At 40.8% G+C, this 19,714-nt stretch overlaps 1 protein-coding gene across 4 annotated transcripts in view; it reads right to left on the bottom strand.

Moving 5' to 3' along the window:
• The window catches only part of SLC9A7 (solute carrier family 9 member A7), a 79,784-nt gene that overhangs the window by 25,818 nt on the left and 34,252 nt on the right, over nucleotides 1–19,714 (bottom strand). For all 4 annotated transcript variants that reach the window (XM_035314963.1, XM_035314971.1, XM_035314948.1 and 1 more), the window contains 9 exons: nucleotides 11,197–11,396; nucleotides 9,868–9,945; nucleotides 9,058–9,134; nucleotides 7,963–8,075; nucleotides 6,566–6,671; nucleotides 6,122–6,263; nucleotides 2,486–2,591; nucleotides 2,037–2,125; nucleotides 1,800–1,913 (listed from right to left, as the gene is read on the bottom strand). In XM_035314963.1, coding sequence (XP_035170854.1) covers nucleotides 1,800–1,913; nucleotides 2,037–2,125; nucleotides 2,486–2,591; nucleotides 6,122–6,263; nucleotides 6,566–6,671; nucleotides 7,963–8,075; nucleotides 9,058–9,134; nucleotides 9,868–9,945; nucleotides 11,197–11,396 — 1,025 coding nt within the window. The remainder of the gene's footprint in view (nucleotides 1–1,799; nucleotides 1,914–2,036; nucleotides 2,126–2,485; nucleotides 2,592–6,121; nucleotides 6,264–6,565; nucleotides 6,672–7,962; nucleotides 8,076–9,057; nucleotides 9,135–9,867; nucleotides 9,946–11,196; nucleotides 11,397–19,714) is intronic.

The raw sequence follows: 19,714 nt of genomic DNA, 5'->3' as shown, positions 1-19,714 counted from the left end.
TTTTCAGGCACCCAGTAAACCACAAAGGAATAGGTATATAGGCTATTTCAAGTCGGACAGCAGGAGAGAAGAATCTAGTGACTCCCAACTAATCTGAGTGATACTACCACCAAAGTGCTCTGTTCTGAGGCAGATGAGAGCCAGTTAACAAGTCAGCCAGGAACGAGGGGAACTGGATACCCACCTCCAACACCAGCACCTCTCAGCACTGTCATGGTCTGCACCACAGCTCAGTGCCTGCCTCCTCCATCACCTGAGAACCTACCTCTACCTTTAGAATATTTCTTAAAGATAATCAATTTGCCCACAGTCCTTTTTATTTACTTGAAGTTCATTTGCTTTGTTCAAGGGACAGCTGGAAGTGAAGAGGAAAAAAGTCCTTCTTAAGTCCCAAAAGTTTGAATACATCAGCGCTACTTGGCATCAATAGCCAAGGCACACAGTAACAAATTGCTTTTTTGTTGTCCTTCCTCCCCATACCAACAGAACTTGACAAGAAGCAACAAGAAAAGCTTTTCTTTTGGACCAGACTGCACAAAAAGAAAAAAAAAAAAAAAAAAGGAAAAAGAAAAAAAAAAAAAACAGTGATAAGAAAGAACCTCATCTCTACCTTATTTGTCCTGGTATCTTTTGGAATCTGATTCACAGAGCTATTATTCCATTTATATGGACTGAAAGCCACACAATGCTTCCACTTAAGTTGTCAACATCTCCACAGCAAAGATTGGGAAAGAGCAGAGGGATAAACAGCTATTATCTCACTTGTTTCAAGTTATTATCAAGAATCAAAAAGAGATTTTGTGTTAATATATATTAATTCAGTGTCAGTGAGTGGTAGGCTTCTAAATGTCTTTGTATCAAAGACAACTGAAATTAAACCATGCAAATCCTCCTTAAGGCACTATGCTTTGCTTTCACAAAGCTTTCTAGCATTAAGCATTTTAAATAAATTGGAGGAATGAGAAAACTGACTGTACTTCAGAAATTTGGAAGTCCAGAAAGACGTAGATGCATTTCAGCTCACACCACCGTACATGCTTAACCTGCATGATGCAATATAATTTCTTCAGTTGTAAGGTCTGGAGAAGAATAAAAGCTTCAAGCCTTCCTTCCCCAAAAGGCACAGATTAATACTTGATGTAGCTTCCCTGAACAACTGTCCAACCCAGACACATTCCCTCTCCAACAGCACTCTATCCCTCGTTTCCCTGTTCTCTTCTAGTCCACAGAGCGTTAGATTCAATCTAGTATAATTTTTCTAGCAGGGAGCAGATAAAAATCAGACTCCTGAATGTCATCTGTGGAAAACACTGCATTGGTGAACCACTCCCCTTCACCAAGAATTCCCTGGTACCATCATCCATCAGTTTACCTTTAGATTAAATGTTTCTGCATATCTGAAAAGCAGGTGCTCACACTTCTTAAGAATGATAAAGATATGCAGCACGCTGTTTTCCCTTCCTACTGATACCAAGGTTTCTGAGCTAGGAAAGAAGTTTCCAAATCCAATGTTAAAAGCTCCACTGCTATGACTACATGCAGTGAAGCATATTAGTTCATTTATATTTTGAATTTACACGACTTTTAGTACTTGCTCAGCTGCAAAGCCAACGACTTTGTGGCACAGCGTCCTTAGGACTTTGATGTAAGGGGTAATGAAAGACTTTCTCAGAATTCTTGTTCCTGCAAGAGATCAGAAAAACTCCAAGTCAACCACCATCATTTATTTAGTAAAGCCAGACACCAACAGCCTTCAGGCACACAGGATAATACAGAAGCCTCACACTGAAAAAGGATACAAAAGCTCCAATGATGAAAACTGGACTGAATATGTGTTTCTGGAAAGTAAACAGTGCCAAACCCATATAAGAAAATATGAAGTTCTCAGCCAGGAAGTGCAATACCTCAAATAGCTAAGGGGAAAAAACAGACAAACAACACAATAACACGTTAAAGGCTGAGCAATAAGGATGCTTTTCAAAAAAATAGTACATAATACTACAGCAAGAGACCGTACAAGAAGAAAAGAATCTTGCCTGCTTAGTGCGACTTCTTGATTCGACTGACAAGTTATTGTATGTATAATGTGCCTGGGTAATTCCACAGAACAGGACAGCCACCACACCTGCAAACAGAATTACATGTAAGTATCAGTCTGTTTACTACATAAGCACAAGACATTCTCCCGTTTCAAGTTCTATTAAACTGAGACACCATCCTTAACCCTGGGATTTTATGAAACTCATTTTTGAGTCAAGGACTGGGCAAGGCACAGGGGGGGCAGAAGCATGTGAAACAAATCCATGCTGTTCCTAAAAGCTTTTGCTGCACAGCAAGTTGCACCATCAGTGGTATTGTGCAGGACATAAAAAAAGCTTAAAGTGCTAAAATCATGTTCCTTATAGGAAGGTTTCAATGAGAAGGTGGATACATGGCTGCTAAGACAGACAGGAGTTATCTTGGTGTGCCTGAAGCCACAACTCACCAGTAAATCCACAGGCTTCTGCTAGCAGGAAGGTGCTCCAGGACATCAAGAAGAAGAGAGCCGTTTCCAGCAGGGGGAAGCAGTGCAACTTGGTAAACTTCGTCACGTTGAGTCATTTGTTAAGGGATCAAAAATAAGAAACTCACCAGTAGTCCTTTGGCTTCTCTGTACCCAATATTTGTGAAAAGAGCTATTATGTGCTAAAAAATAACGCTAGTATGAGAACAAAAAACCTTTTGCTGAAAAACATCAATTCCGTTACATCAAGATAAACTTCAGAATCAAGGTCTCCCCTTACAAGCCATTAATTTTAGCTATTTGTGCTGCATATCCACAGTGTAACTATGGCTCCACTTCTGTGAACTAAGAGCTTATTCAATGCCACGTTTCCCTGCAAAGCACCAGTAGGGAAGGCACGTATACTTGGTGTTCCTTTTACTGTTCTTCTTTCATTTATTTTTAAATAAACACATGTACACAAGTCACCTTTAAATAAATCATAAAATACATTCAGAAGCGCTTCATTGCAGGGCTGTTCTTGACTACAGGAACCCCAGGATGAAGTAGATCTGTCAGAATTTTTCTGCTCAGATTTGTTGACAAGGTCTTTCAGCAAGTTTAGCTACTTCTGTACTTTTGGGGCAAAGCAGATATCCTGCCTACGAACTGTATTGCTTCTTGTGTTGATGTGCTTTAGAGGACAAGCCAGCTCAACCACAGCAGCTCAGCGTTTCAATGGGAAGAAGTAGTTTTATCTTCCAGATGAGAGTAAACCTTGAATAACGTCAAACACACACTGAATTAACAGTTTGGATAGCTACTGAAAGAGTGGGACAGATTTCAGTAGCCTTAAACATAGCTTTCTACATAATACAGAATATTTGTTCACCTGTCTATGGACCTTTTTCCCCCTACAGTTACTACTCTGGCAGCAAGTAAACACAGTACAACTTACTAAATCCCAAGTGCAGACAGCTATGCACAACGGCACTGGATGTTACAGAAAGAAACCATGTGCTAGTAAGAGTGGTGGAGACATCCTTGGTCTGACAACTAGCAGTCTTCTCTGAAATCCAAACAGAAGGACAGCAAGAGACCAGCAAGGACACCTGAAACAGCAACAAGCTGGTAGCACTCCCTGCCCCTGTGTAGGAAGCCAGTACCTTGACAGACACAGCGAGGCTGCACTGCCACCCACCACCCCTCTCCACACGTAACACAGCTGCAACCAGGGCTCTCTGCAGCATTACACAACCAAACCTAATGGCAACACAGCTGCTTGAGAAGTCATGCTTCAGTATGTGATAGGGATGTGACAAGCAACGAGGAGCACTGCTTTCACAAGGCAATTCACAGGCTCTGGGAGATGCGGGGCTCGCAGCACTCCTTGTGACTCTGGCAAGAAGCACTCAGTTGGCCTAGAAAACCAGGTGGAAGTAATCTCCTGCAGGCTTTACCACAGAATAGGGTGTTCACAGCAAGCCACAAGTGATTAACACCAGAGGCAAACAGCTGACAACATTTCAGGGAAAGTCTGGTTAGCACAAAGCACATCTGAGCCCAGCTACCTGCTCCCCACCCACACCACTACTTCTTGGTGGGCTTCTGAAGTTAGGAAAGAGCCCTCATCAGAGCTGATTCCTCATTTCTAGTCTCTTCTGGCAGCTTTGTGAATCAAATACTTTAGTGCCCTGTTTTTATACTGTAAGTAACCATACCAAAACATTTCAGTAAATCCAAAATGAAAACCTGTGCTCATCACTCTGGAGGAAGAGGATGGTGAAAGAGTAAATAAAAGGATTTTCTCTTGTTTCATATAATAATAGACCAAACTGAAGTGCTACTTCAAATTAGATTGTTTTCTTAACTTGGACATTAAAGCAAAAAGTTTTCTTCCTTAATTTCTCAGGTACAATATTCTGCTTCACTTCATTCTAGCCAGGCAGACTCTACAATTTAGAAGGAGAATACCAAGTGGTACAATATGTTAACATTACAAAAAAATAACAGTGAGGCCAGGACAGCTTGCTGAAAGCCAGAACAAGCCTGCATATACTACCTGCATCATATTTGCAAACCAACCATTCTGCCTGTTTTTAAAGGACCACATGAACCCCCTTTGCTGGAACAGGTACAGCTCTAGGTACTTCACAGCTGCGGCAGCGGTAAAAGAACGTTGCTTGGGAATAAGGTCCTAGAAACTTCATTCATGACTTAAGTTATGGGCTCTAATTAGCTAAGAGTAGTAAAACACGCATTTACAGCTTGCTTGTATAGTGTTACAAGATGTTAAGTATTCCTCCCCTCAAAATAATTAAAATGGTATGATTAAGCAAAAATTCATGTATTTTTATGTATTTATTTTTAAACCAGAGGCTGTCTTGTGAACAGTCTCATAGCACTGTCCTGAGCACAAACATTAGAAATGGCAAGAACCAACTGCTGCCTTAGATCATGATTTTACAAAATGGATCCGAATGTATTCCGGCTGTAATTAGAAGCAAGCCAGAAAGCCAAAAACCACAGCAACAGCGCTCGATCGGCTAGAGCTATGGATGGCTGGTAGCTTAAAAGCCAGGCTAAGAATCATCATTCTGGGTCACATTGATTGCAGAACAGTGGAGCTTGAAGACCAAACACTAAAGCATCACAGCACATCTTCCCCCATACCTGAAGGGTTTCCATTATGCAGGATACAATGAGGCAAACTTGAGCAGTGTATATATAACAAGATACAGTTCAGACATTATTGCTTAAGATCAAGAGTCACGGGTTCATGATTGTTGTATAAAATATCATATTCTACCCCTTCTAGGCCAGTTTTCAGAAGTCTAGGCAGATGTTGTATAAAATATCATATTCTACCTCTTCTAGGCCAGTTTTCAGAAGTCTAGGCAGATCAAAGCAAGCTAGGATGTGTAAAAATATCATTATCCCAGCCAGTCCAAAAGCAAAGAGTTTGATTTTTTTTTTTTCCTTTCCTGGGGAAACATCACAATTTCTTAAAATTTACTGCCCAAGCCTAAAGCAAAACGCACACAGATTGCTCCCTGAGTGCCTCAGAGCTCTGATCAAATAGACTAAGCTTCAAGAGAGCAGGACAGGTCAAGCAAAGCACGTAATGCTACGATGTTAACTCTGGTAGAGATACTCTTATCCAAGCCACATGATACAAGATTTCCAGCAGAAAGGTTAAATGCAGAACTCAGAAAGAGCCCATTAGGGTCAGAAATAGCTATTAAGGATTTTGCTGAAGAAAACCAAAACACCGGTTATCCTATGAGATGTCTTTCAAGCCTCCGTAATGAAAACTTTTTTTGTAATTCCTAAAAAGAAACTCAACATTATGATGTGTCTATTTAGGGCTCCCCCTTGACTTTAAATCTTTTGGCAGCACAATGCATGCAGCAACATCACTAAAACTTCTAGTGTGGCCACAGTTACTCCAGAAAAATGGGATTTCTATGGATACCTATACGCCTTTCTAGAGGCAGATGTCATGTGAATGCTGGTCACATCTTCACAATCAGGTTAAAACAAGCTTGAGTCACCATTGCTACTGCTGGAAATAGGTGAGCTCCATTAGCGCGTGAATGTGGCAGCTTATCTGGAAAAGCTAAGCATGAAAAAGGATATCAGAGCTGTCACTACTCCTGTCACTGCTCCCATCATGAAAGAACCACTGAAAATCCCCAGGAAAACACCAACTGACTTGAAAAATGCTGCGGCATCAAAAGCATGGGTATTTTCACCTGTTGGCTGGTAGGCAACTATCGATCTAGGAACAGAGTAATACAATGACAAGTTAGATGTGGCATCAGGAAGGTTTTACTCTGACAGCAACACCTGAACAGCAGAAAAGACAAACCCAAACTGAAAGCAAACTTTTCTTTCTGGTGCTTGTTATGCATGAGGTATCTTGGCAAATGCTTGTAATATTTACTAATTCAGTTCAAGATGATCCACTTAAATTTAAAATAGCATGTCTAAAATAAATGCTTTTTCTGAGAAAAATACCTAAAACGATTAAGTTAATTTCAGAACAGAATTAGAACAAATTCAGAACAGGTAGCTACTTACGAAGATAATACAATGGCAACAGCGTCATTCAACACGCTCTCCCCAAACAGAAGGGCATAGAGATCAACATCAGCATGCAGCTCATTAAATATTGCTAGCACGGTAACTACAGAAAGAGGAAAAAAAGAAAAAACACACTGTCTGACTTCAGGAACAACTGTGAGTTGTGACAGAGTAGACTTTCCAGTTTGCCTTATGCAACAAAACCCAAAACTGAAGTGCAGGACCAAAATCAAACTGGGAAACAGACCAGCCACATTTATCTACAGGTAAGCAGCTTCACCATCAGTTTTAAAGCAGCTCCATTAGGAAGGAGCTCTGTAGTCCTCCCATCTGCAAAGTCCCCCATGATCACGGGGCACAGTGCAGATGAAACTTCTACTGAAAAAAAGAAACCTTCAAAAACATTCTGCAGCCCTTGCTACTTTTAAAGGCTGCATGGATTGTTGACATGACTTTATTAGTTCAGTCATATTGTTAAAAGCTGTAAGCCAAAACACTTACTATGCCACAGGAGTGTAAAATGATGTAAGATTTGAAATGGGGAAGACTGCTAAATATTTATATCAGTCTTTTCACAAACATTTCAGTCTGACATGAGAGAATGATTTTGAAGATGTTCCCATATATGAGCTTCAAAAAAGAAAAATCACATGGTACTTCTTTTTTGCATAAAGGCCAAAATCATGTGCAACTGTGTTCAGAGCTCAGCTCAATCACAGGAGCACTTCCCATTTTTACACCAACCAACACCGAGGTCATCATAGAATCTGTTTTAAACATCAAGCTTCATACTTCAACACTCCCTCCCCTGGCCCTTCACACACACCAGCTCTCCAGACTCACTTGTCAAGTGCAGACACCTTTGTGAACATGCTGGACTTTCAGGAATGAGTAATTTATTTATTTATTTATTGCCAAAAGGTAAAGATAATCTGCAGAAGAGCATTCTTCTGCTTGAATTTATATAACATGAACATGATTTGAGTGAAGAAAAAACAACCAAACAAAACCTACTCAAATACAGCTCTTAAAATATCCAAGGTCCCAAGAAACATAGCTACAGAAGTCCTGCTATCCAGACAGTATAATAATTTCATTAATTTTCAGCCTTAAATTAGAAGCACATTAAACAAAAATCTACTAGGGAAAAATATTTAAAATAACATATAATGAACAGGAAAGATGGATTTGTCCCCAAACATACTATCACATCAACGAACTGAGAGAACAACTTTCACAGCACCCAGCATTTGTGTGCATTTCACAGAAGATCAGAGATACTAGCTCAATATAACTGAAAATAAAATACAATTAATATATCTGTGCTACATGGCCAACAATCCTAGCAACAGGATCTTTGGGAAGAGATTATTAAAAGTTGTTCAGCAAGCTACCTGGATCAGTGGCAGATATTATTGCTCCAAAGAGGAGGCAGTCTGTATAATAGAATTTACCAGAGAGCTGTCCCACCAACTTCATCAGTTTCACAACCCCATACATGAGATTCCTGAAGAGAGAGGATAAAACAGTCCAAGTCAAACAAGCTGGCACATTCCAGACAGGCAAAGAAAAACCACAAGCAACAATATTTCAGGTGGGCTTTGTTATTCTAGAGTTCCATGAGACACTGCTACAGTTTAACACTATGCTCTCAAAATTAAGTTCCCTCTCTCTCCTAAGAACTGAGTAAAGAGTGAGATACGATCCAGCATTTAACAGTTAAAACCAGCAAACAGCATAAGATCTGTTCATACAACTAGCACAAACTCCACAGGCTGCTTCCTTTTTCCACCGCAGGGAACATTTCTGTGCTAAGAATTCCCCTCAGTGTTGGTTCTCCCACAGTACACAAAGACACAGAAAAAGCTCTGAACTAAGAATAGCTTTTAACATATTTCTCTTTAGTGAAACTGAAAGACACGAACCAAAGTCGCAAATGCAACTCTGTATTTCTCTCTATGCATACGATCACTTGTGCAGCTGTACTAGCTGCACAAGTGATCGTATGCAAGTAAACCAATGTGATTAACCAAATGTGTGTGTACATATACATATAAAATTATGCATACACATCCATCAGGGGGTGAAGGGGGAGAGAGAATGCATGCAGTGGAAGGAACATCTCTAGAAGTCTGAGAGCTACAATTCTATTACAAGTAGTGGCTACAATTCAGGATAAAGTTAATTCAAATAGGAATCTAACAACCTTTCACTCTGTACTGTAACATGACATTAAAAACAGAATGCTGCTCTCTAGTGCTCTCGTCAAGTGATTCAGTATTGTTGACAATTGAACTTGATAATATTGTTTGAAGGTGCAGCATTGTTTAAAAGTCAGATCTCTGCAGAAGTTTCTCTTAATTCTGTCTGGAAAATTCACAAATTAAAAAAATATCAAACAAATCAGAAAATTAAGACAATCTAGATAGCTCAATGTGAACTTTTCAGCTTTAGCAAAAATAGCAACAGATAGTACAGATTTCACTTACCCAATGATAAAACAAGAGACTGCTGTTCCTAAGAAGGCGTAGGCCAAAATTGACCCCAAATTCCTGAAAAAGTGTCTCTGCATAAGAAAACAGATTTACATACTCATTTAAAGAAGTTATATCACTTGTTCAAAAACATACAGTGCATTATTACACTTGCCTTTATTTGTGCTTTCTAGAGAAATCTTTTGATTACTGCAATGAAAGTTCTGTCCAACTTCAATAAATTGAATATATCAAATCCAAACTAAGTATTGAATCTTACATGGAGCTCACTGACACGAAACTTTCCAGTAATATTTTTATAACAAGTATCTAGATATAATACATAGATGTAAGGGTTAGCTACAAAAATAAAAGCAAGCACCACTTGAAGATGTCATAATCCAGACCTTCTGTCATCCAGAATCTAGAACACCCCCACTGCGATTCAGGTTTGGGTCCACTTCTCAGGGTAATTTACTGCATTTTGGACATTAGAGAAGGACCAACATGATTCATAGCAGGACATCTTCTACTTTAAATGTAACTGATATTAACCTCTGGTTATATTCAAAGGAAATCAAATCAATTTAATACGTTTATAGTTGTGTGTCTTTTTGTTTTGGTTTCTTTTTTTTTTTAAAAAAAAAAAAAAAAAAAAAAAAAAAAAGGCACATTTTCACTTAAAACAGTATGACCTAACCATCTATGCAGGAAACCAGATTTTTCTTATTGTCACACGTGCTCCTGAACAAATCCTGATCCTGACCAGATGAGCAGTCTCTCATTAAGAAAAGGCTATTTTCCTCAGGAAATGATTACACTTACTTTCTTCAGGCTATAACCAGCATGAAAGATAATAGGAGGCAACAGAATGTTGAAAAAGACTTCTGGGTCAAATGTTACCTAAAAGAATAAAAGTGTGAAACTAATTAGAACCAAACAAAAAAAATCCAAGTCTTTTTCCTCTTTCATTTTTTGACAACAATTATTTCTAGGTGTTGAAATAAACATTTGGCCAAGTCGACCTTCCAGAATATTGGCCTGCTCTATATGGATGCAGCAGCAAAAAGCTGCAGCTCTTCATACTGAAGAGCATCTAGGAAAACAAACATCGCATTCATCAGTAATTACAGCCTTACAGTCCCCTTTTTGAAATAATAATAAAAAATCTAATAGAAAGGATACTGGAGAAAGTATCTCTTATTGTGGTACATGACAGTCACATATTTGTACTTCTTGTTGTTGCGTGTTCCCCCACCCCCAGGCAGCCAAGTCATATACAAGTCCATTTTTCAGGAACTGGGATCACTCATCACTTCCAAATATTTCAGTGGATACTGCAGATACCCATGACAGACTGCACTAGACTAAGGAATAAAACCAAACATTTAGAATTAAAACAAGACCCTCACACATGAGGCTATCTAGGCCCTCTCCACCTTGTGTCTAAACACAAGCTAGAATATAAACACAGCTTTGCCCTCCCAGAATGGGATTAGTTTCAGTTGTCTCTAACAGACAGGTACATATATGAACAGTCACCTACGTTCTCTTTGCAGTCACAGAAAAGTATTTTTAGGTTACAGTCCTAAAGTGGCAATCCTATACCTCAAAGTCTAGCTTTGCTACACTGAAAGGGTGTTTAATTCCAGCTATTGAATAGAAGTAGTGAAATAGCAGATGCAAGCAACAGTTGATAAATGAATTTCATTTCCAATACCAGATTTTCTTATTTGGTAGATTACAGAGATGTAAGCAGCAACTATTTCCTGAAAATAACCCAAGGACAAAACAAAGAAACAATCACTGTTCATTTTCTTCCATGTATTGTATTACAGAAGGCAGCATCAGAGATGATAACGAAGGCCTTTTTTGCTCAGCTAGCTTTCACGAGTTGTACAGATGTTAGCAGTGTACATTAAGCCTCCAGCAGCAATCAAGGGCTTTGGGGAAGAGCTACACACTGGCAGCAGAACACAGCTCTGCCAGCAGCGCTAGAGCACAGAAGGTGCTTTTGAATTCAGCACTGAAGTGTTGTTACCACCAGATATGCAGACATTTGAAACTACCTAACATCCAAATGGCATGGGAAGGAGGGAGCTGCAGAAAAAACAGCCAAGCAGCACACGTTCACAAGCAATGGTCTAGCCTCACCTTTCGCAACATGTCATTTTGCTCCACGTTGTGGATCTTCCCAGGGCTTATCTCCCCTTTGAGCGTATATTCGAAGAACTTCCCGCTGACGTTGACCAGCAGGGTTGTAAACGGCCTGTCCTCCTGCGAGCAGCTGAATGGTTTATCGTGGCCACTGGTAGAGGGAGTCCCGTACCGCAGGATCACCCCAACGATGAGTCCTGGAAGAGGAGAGTTAAAAATCCATGAGGCTGATCTGCCACTCCTCTACCTAGCTGCTGAGTTTTGAATATCGGCTAAGGTATAACGCAAGAACCTCACAAGCACCAGACACTTATAGCAGTCAATTGCTACTTCCAGTTTCCTGCAAAGGAAGAGATGCCCCAAGCACATTGAAACTACTGATGAGTTTGTAAAATCTGGTTTCTGCCTAAAGTGACAAAAATAAATACTCACTTTCACGTCTCTTCTTCCTCACCCTCATTCACACCTCTAATGTGTAAACGCTGAGTTGTGCTAGAGGCCAAGCACTGGGACACAACAAATGGATTTCACCTTCTTAAGGGCAGAACTCAGTAGATATACCACTGCTGACAAATAACTGCTGAAAACATGAGACCATAACTTAACTGAAAGCATTTGCTGTAAAAGATTGGAACACAGCTGCAGCAATGATGCAGCTTTTTTTTTTTTTTTTTTTTTGCCTGGCAACTCTAAGCCAGCTAACACTGGCAGATGCAGAATCCTGCATATTTGTAAATTCTGCAGCTAAAATTCATATTACATGCACAAAAGTCAGCTGCATGTCTTTCACAAAATAAAAACAAAGGGGGGAAAAAAACAACAAAACAACAAGGAATCACAGGAGATATGACGGGATTCACGAATCCAATAGTCACTCAGCCTAAATAAAATCCTACCAGAAAACATTATCAACAAGAGATACATCAGCATGAGGAAGAAATACAAAAGGTAACTTAACAGAAGGACAATGCCAGAAATCTGGGGACGTATGTTTAATCTGAGCATCATTCCTTTTTAATGGTCCTGTCGAATGACTCCACCGAAAGATGGATAAGAATAGTCAGAGTGGCTTTGGCCTGCTAAGTACACAAATTGATGCCCTCTTAAAGTCTCCCCGCCACCTTAAAACAATCTGTGATTTAATCCACATTGCAGACAGCTGCAAGGTGATGATGGATATTTATCAGTAAAGAAATGATCCTTTTGTTGACAGGTCAGTAGTTAATGCTGGCTTTGCTGCCTGTGACCAATCTGCACCCATAGATTTTTCCCCCCCCAGATGGTACATAAAATTGACAGGTGTTAGCCAGAGCATAAATGAGGTATAACAAGAAAAAAAAAAATACACAGCACCAAAAAAACCTTATCTTTATGGCATGGACTAAAGAGTAATCAAACTGCAATTAAAAAAAAAAAAAAAAAAAAAAAAAAAAACTCCAGCCAAAGTAATCCTCCTCATTCTCCTCAGGTTCAGAGTGGAAAGATAGTTTTAATGTAAAAGGAGGTATAACACAATAGCTGTAATGCTCGAGTGGGTGGCTACCCACTTGTGCCCCTTCTCTGCCATCAATACACCATAATGGCAGCATGATCATTAAAACCTAATTGGAGGATTAGCACTTATTTCGTTTAGAAAAGAGGTATGTATACTCAAAGAGAACACATGGGACGAAGACTTGGGCAAGATAAGACTACTTTCTGAAATTTCAGCTGCTAACAATTGACATACAGAGTTACGGAGCATGCTTCCTCATGACCCCAGAGTATTTTTCAGCTACACGTCATGGATGCAACACAGCTATACACAAAGTGACAGGCTACAGCCAGCCAGCTTCAAGCCATTTGCACTGCCAATAATGGCTACAGGTGTTTTCCACCAGCCCAACTAGTCAAACCGCCAAAACTTTCTGCTGTTCTCACCCTCCTCATCCCTAGACAGAGAGAACCAAGCTCATACAATACCCCCAGAAGGTTTTCAGTCTTAAAAATCAATCTAACCGGGATCAGCCAAAACCCTGTAGTAAATCAGGAGTAAGAATAAAAACTCTACAGATTAGCTTGTATACGTAGCAGTGGCACAAAACCAGATCCGTACTACTACTACTAGGCTGACATAATAGCTTCTTAGGCTCAGAGAGCATCATTCAATGCATTCATTTCAAAAGCAGATAGGGAAACCTTTGTTGCTATTGTATTAGGAGGATGCACTGGAGGGAGCAGGATGTGATTGTATTACGGAACTGGATATAAGCCACTCATACATTTTCCCCCTGTAATAAAATATATCAGTTATTTTAAATCTGGTTTTGAGGCTACAACAATTATACCTGAAACTCATACTCGCTGTTTGAAGTTAAGCATACTTTAACCCTCGTTGTCCCATGGCCCAGCTACCACAGCTACTGGGAAATATCCTGCATTCATACACTTTCTACTGATATGACAGCAAGCTGTAAGACCCTCACACCGAGGACCATGCAGTTTAGGAACCTCTGATCCCTGCTGTCAGGCTGTCTTGCAGCTCTACCCCCACCTTTAACCTTGGGAAAACCACCACCAGCAGGATGCGGCCAAGACCAAGGTCTGCAGCTACTGCTTTTCCTAAGCAACTGGCGGTTCAGAAGACAGATCAAAAGAGCAGAAGAGTTCCCTAATCTCACAAAGGTACAGGAACAGTGCTATATTTATATTGTCCATAAATGACAGGTTTTGAACACCGAAGTGAAATACTCTAGGCTGGGTACACTTAACAGAATCGAGCTGCAGAAAGGCTAAAATCACTCATACTTTTCTAAAAAGCTTCAAAGTCTGTATGGAAAAGCGTATGGAAGCATTCATGTTTCCGATGAACATCAACTCTTTTACGCACTAATAAGTTTCTGGACTTGTTAGATCACTTCCACATTTTTTATTTTTATTTTTTAACCTGATAAAGCAATATTAAGAAAACTTATATACCTACTCATCCTCCCAAGGTCCCAAACAACTGACGACCTAAGCACCTTTTAGGCAGACTGAACAGCCTAATTTACAGCTTCACAAGCGATGCCTTTCATCACGTGTTATACAGAGGGTGAGTTCATCTCTTATGAACTCTCTCTAGATACCTGACTTCAACCAGTTCCAGAGCAACAGAGTCACGGCTGCAGAAAAAGGCCATAAAGGAAAAAGACTTGGAGCCACTTGATGGGCAAGCTTAGTGGGATACTCTACTTACTTTAGCAGCAATTTCTAGGATGCACAAATTTGGTACAGCACTACTGCTCATTTGGAGGCAAGAGGAGGGACGGAGGCTAGGAATAACACGGTCCCCGTGCTACTTTCATCCTGCACAGGTTCACTGATGAAGAGTTTATAGAGAACTTGGATCAATGGAGCAAATATTTGTCTGAACACTTGAACATTTTAGCTCTTTAAAAAGAAACCTCAAGGGCCACTAAACCAGCACTGCCTTTTACTGCAAGACTGTCACAAGAGCGAGCTAAAAGTGAACTATAAACACTACAAAACTTTAGAAGAGCCTTACTTTCAAATTTTGTTTGTGGTAATGGTTGCAGATTTACATCACTGCTCATAAAGACTCAGGAAAGATAAATTCAGAAATTAATACTTAATGTCTTGCTTATGCACGACTTGCATTCTCACTTCTAGCAGAGAAAGCATTTCTGCCACTGCGCTGCCTGTACAATGCCAATCATGCAGCTGGGACACAAAGAACATGTTACTGCAAATAAAGCATTAAAAAGCTAGGACTATTCTTTTCCTTTTTTTAAAAAAAATGAATCTCTACTGATGATAAAAACTTCAGAGGCAGTTAACACCAATCCAACAAAACAGCGCTTTAAGTGGTGTATTTACTTTTGCTTTTGTTTGAGCACAGAAGTCACTGCTGTGAGACTGAGCTCAGGCATGCACAACCACTAACTAACTGGGCCTGTCCCAGGTCAGGGCCGAGTGTCGTGTGGTTTTCCAGCCAAGTCCTCTTCTGAAGAATTAGCCCTGAGATTTTAGGGAGCTTTAACAGTCAGCAGCCTTCAGAAGTGGTGGATCCACACTGCAAGACACACAGCTCAGTCAGTGAATTCAGACTGTGAATCTGAACTTGATCAGTGGGCGAACTCAAACCTGTAGATATCTTTTCTTCTGTCCACTCCTAGCAGAGAACTGGGCACAGTCTACTGAGGCACCACCCCTGTGGGGCACAATTTGTACGAACTGCATTTCAGCAAGAAGGAGACTCGGTGGAGGCCTGACTGCTGTTTACAGCTACCTGCTGGGAAGACAGAGAATAAAGAGACTTCTCTGAAAAGTACGTGGTGATTAGGTCTAAAAGCAACAAATGCATTGCAGCACACACACAAAATCTAAGAAAGTGCCACCACGCAGCAAAGCAGATAAGCACCAGGACCGGCTGCATAATCTCTATCCTTGCATACAATCGAAACTCACACAACCATGGCCCTAAGTGATGCAGCCTGCAGGGGCCTGCTTTGAGCAGAGGGCTGGATGAGACCACCTCCAGAGGTCCTTCCACCTGGGTGAATTCTGAGATTTATACTCTTTCCTGCAAATATTTGAACCCCCAGACAGGTACTTGATATTGCAAAGGTTCCTTTAAAAGCAATTTTGCTTTTTAATTGCCAGCCTTGTGCATTTCTATGGCTTTGGAGCTTGGTTTAAATGGAGCACTGCTGATGTGCAGCCAGAGAGGCACAGAGCATTTGCTGGGTACTTGTGGGACGCTGCCTTCCCAGTGCTCCAAGGTGATGGCAAGAGCAATACTTCCGTGTTTTTCAAAAGCAAGTATGTAAAAAAGGATTTTGTAACATTCGAGAGCCTAGATTTTTCCTCTATACACCCAAAATGAACTTTTTACCAGCTTGTGGACCAAGAAACAAAAAGATATAATACCAGCAAGATGGATGAGAGAAAGCCCTGCTCAAATATTTTCAAGGCAGAAGGCTAATAGTAATAACATAATACACAGTATTTATCACACGGCTTATTTTACTGTATGATGTTTGTGTGCATAGAGATGCCATAGTTTAAGAAAACAGGAAGTGTTTTTCCTAATACAGGGTCAGCCTCTGAACTTGACAACCCACACCTTCACCTTTCAGTCATTTATCAGGAAGTTTCAACACTTCTTACAAAGAAAAGAATTCAAGCATTGTTTCTGATCCAGAACTGAGCCAGCAGTGCTGCACCTGAAATAATCAGATCAAATATTAGGTCCCACCTGCAGACCAGCTAGCAACATGCTTTCTTTGTACCGTGTGCTTGCCACTCGCCGTGCTTTCCACGTACTGCAGTACAGAGGGACGCTGCTGTACAACCCCTTGAAGAAGGTGCAACTCAGACACTGCTGAGCTTCAGCCCTCTGTGTCTTGCACTCAGCACCACCTGCCATTGATGACTTTCTTAATGGTGCAGTGCTTCCAGCACAGGATTCATCAGCTCGTCACGTCTCTGCAAAAGATGAGACTTGTTTTGAAAATAATCTTTGTCTTTGGCGGTTTAGGTTCAGCAGCATAACTACAGGATGAGCCCTCACCACATTTCAGTGAAGGAGCATTTTTTCCAAGGGGAAATGGAAGCATGCGGTACCAGGTCTTGAAGTCTGAAGGAAACTTTGGGGATATCCAGAAACTGAAGTGTTGAATAACAGATTCAAGGTTATGCTTTGTCATTGCCTTAAGACCATTTTAGATAAGGACATTAAAAGACATGCAAACAAGGTGTGGATTAATGTCACTCTGCACTAATTCTTCCTTGTAGGCACAGCAAATGGTATGCTATCAAGGGCACTTTTGTAATAACTATTTTATTCACTTAAAAAATAATAATAATAAAAAAAATCAGTAAACCAACCTAGGCATAGCTCTGTATTTAAACACACAGATTACTCAAAAAGGTTGGAGGTGCTGCACAGTACCCATGTATCAAATTAACTTGTTAACTTGATGTTGCCAGACACACACACACACCCTATGCACACTGCTGCCTTCTCTAAAACCTCAGTTTCCAGGAAGACCACAGGAGTGTCTGATGGCCAAATACGCCTCCTGACTAACTGTTAAGTCTGGTGGCTCTGCTTTTGTCTTAGGAGATTTCATTCTTCTTCAGGTCATGTCATATTAGGGTGATCTACATACTCATGTGAAGTGACACAGTCAAAAGAGTATGAACTACAGAAGGCAGCAGATGTACTTTAATGACAATGGGGTTAAAGAACGGGTTAAAGATAGGAAAAAGTCATTTAAAAATATAACTACCAAAAGACAGAGGACTGCTTTGACGGTCAGTGATCTGAAAAACTACTGTTTCACAGAGCTGCACATTTACACAGGGCAGTGATAACCCCAGAACCATGAGTGCATTCCTATTAATTGGGAGGGATGAGTAGACACTATTAGCAAGGTGGTGACTGCAAACGTGACCACGAGCATACAGCAAATTGATGACCAGCAAGAAAAATTGTTCATTGTGTTCCCCCACCCTCTTGTCCCTGGAATCTAACATTCAGATAAGAGTTGAACAAAATCCATATATTTACCACCTTTCCTGGAAGAAATTGCTGTCCTGTGGTAAGGGCATGTGCCCTCTGGACCAAGCATGGGACTGTGAGTCAAGGCTCCTGACAGCTCCCAGCTTCAGCAATGACTCAGTGGAACAGCTTGGACAAGCCATAGAGGACGACTTCAAGAAACACCCTCACACAAAAGATACTGCAGTTATAAAAGGCAACTTCTAAGTGTTTGTCAGAGATTACAGGTAAGAGTCTGCAAGTAAACTGTCTGCGCGCCTTCAAGTTCAATTATAGCACAATTATCATCTCAGGCAACATTCTTAAAGCACTTGCTGTCAAGTGTTTTATACATATTTTAAAAGATTCTTTGTACTTCCAGAAATAAGTATTCCTTCTTAGCAATCAAGCCCATAGCGATGAACACCCGACACATACTAAAGCCACACATACTCCTGGAGGCATGAGCAGCAATGGGCAACCACAGAAACACTGACTCCAACCGCAGGGCAGTTCTCTCCTTCTTTCCTTCCCCATGCAGAAGTGGCTTCATAACCCAGCACCAGCTGCGACTGGTCCCATCCCCTGCTGCAGGGGCAGGGTCCAAGCATCTCTTTCAACAGACTTCTAAACCAGACAAGGGAAAACCCAAACACAGATTTTATTTTTTTTTTAATGTGATTTTATTTATTTATTTTCTCCCCAGGCATACTTATGACCACACTAGCAGGCACCTTGAGAAAAATAAGCAGGGGGAGCAGCTCTGTGTTATTAACAGAAAACTTCCTATTCAATCATGTTTTGTCACTACTGTTCTTTCCATTTGTGTATATATACACACAAAAAACACTTTGTATACCTCAAACAGGAGGCCACGAGCTCCTCAGAGGCCAAAAAATAATCATGTCAAGCTGTTTGGTTCAAGAAACCTTTACACTAATATCACCACCTGGCTCAGGCACTAGCAAGAAAAGTGGCTTTCCTATATATGAGAAAAAAGCCCAGACAATAATTACTCCCCCCACCCTGATGCATATGCCTTAAAGTTTAGCAGAAGGAGTTATTAATCTGTCATTGCAGCAGTCTGGCTTCAATCTGAAACCCAAGAGAAACTCATTAAGCAGAAGCAGCAGCAATCTCTTTGCTGACACTGTCATTTCAGGGTTTGACACAGGGAGAGGCAGGAAATATAACCATCTCTGTGTGGCTTTGGTTTCAAAGACTCCACAATAGCTACAAGGAGAGCTGTGAACTACAGATAAGCCTGTTTTCTTGCTAAAAACAACAAACCATACCCCAGCCACCAGCCTTTGGTCATCTGAAAAATATTTGCAAGTTTACAGAAGTGTAAAGAAGCCTTCATCCTGAAAAACGTTTCTGGGATGTTCTGATGAGGACAGTAGCCCAAGCAAAGTCTTAAGAAGACTAGACTGAAGACATTTGAGCAAGGTAATCAGGCTAAAACCTGCATCAAAAAGGCATTCAAAGGTTTTAAGGAGTACTTCCCAATACTCCCTGCAATGTCTTTTTGCTCCAAGCCACGTCCATTTACTAACATGACAGACTCCTACCTGCAGAACAGGAAGTTTAAAAGTTGACTGAATTTTCAAGGAAATCCTTTCTGAGGAGGCAACTAGTGCTTGTACGTGAGACTGGTCATGGCTTCCAGGGAAATGCAGTGATCCAGATGCCAGACAAGGTGGGAATATGACAACCCCGTGACTTCCTGTGGTCATGACGTGTGATCACAGAAGTCCTGTTACTGCAACACCCACCCACAGTCTCAACAGGAGACCTATTCCATCTTCCCATGCCTGTACCATCCCCCAGGAGCCAGTCCCAGCCTCTTTGGCAGCCTCTTACCGTGCTCCCTCCAGAACCAGTACAAGATTCACCTTCCTCTAACCAAGCTCACCCTACAATTCCCACTCTGCCTCCTCACTCTGCTCCCACTGCCTCCCTGCCTGCTCCTGGCAGATCTCAAATGCT

Source organism: Oxyura jamaicensis, chromosome 1 (genome assembly GCF_011077185.1).
Source record: "Oxyura jamaicensis isolate SHBP4307 breed ruddy duck chromosome 1, BPBGC_Ojam_1.0, whole genome shotgun sequence".
In the NCBI taxonomy this organism is placed as follows: domain Eukaryota; kingdom Metazoa; phylum Chordata; class Aves; order Anseriformes; family Anatidae; genus Oxyura; species Oxyura jamaicensis.
This window is presented reverse-complemented; position numbering and strand designations above follow the sequence as displayed.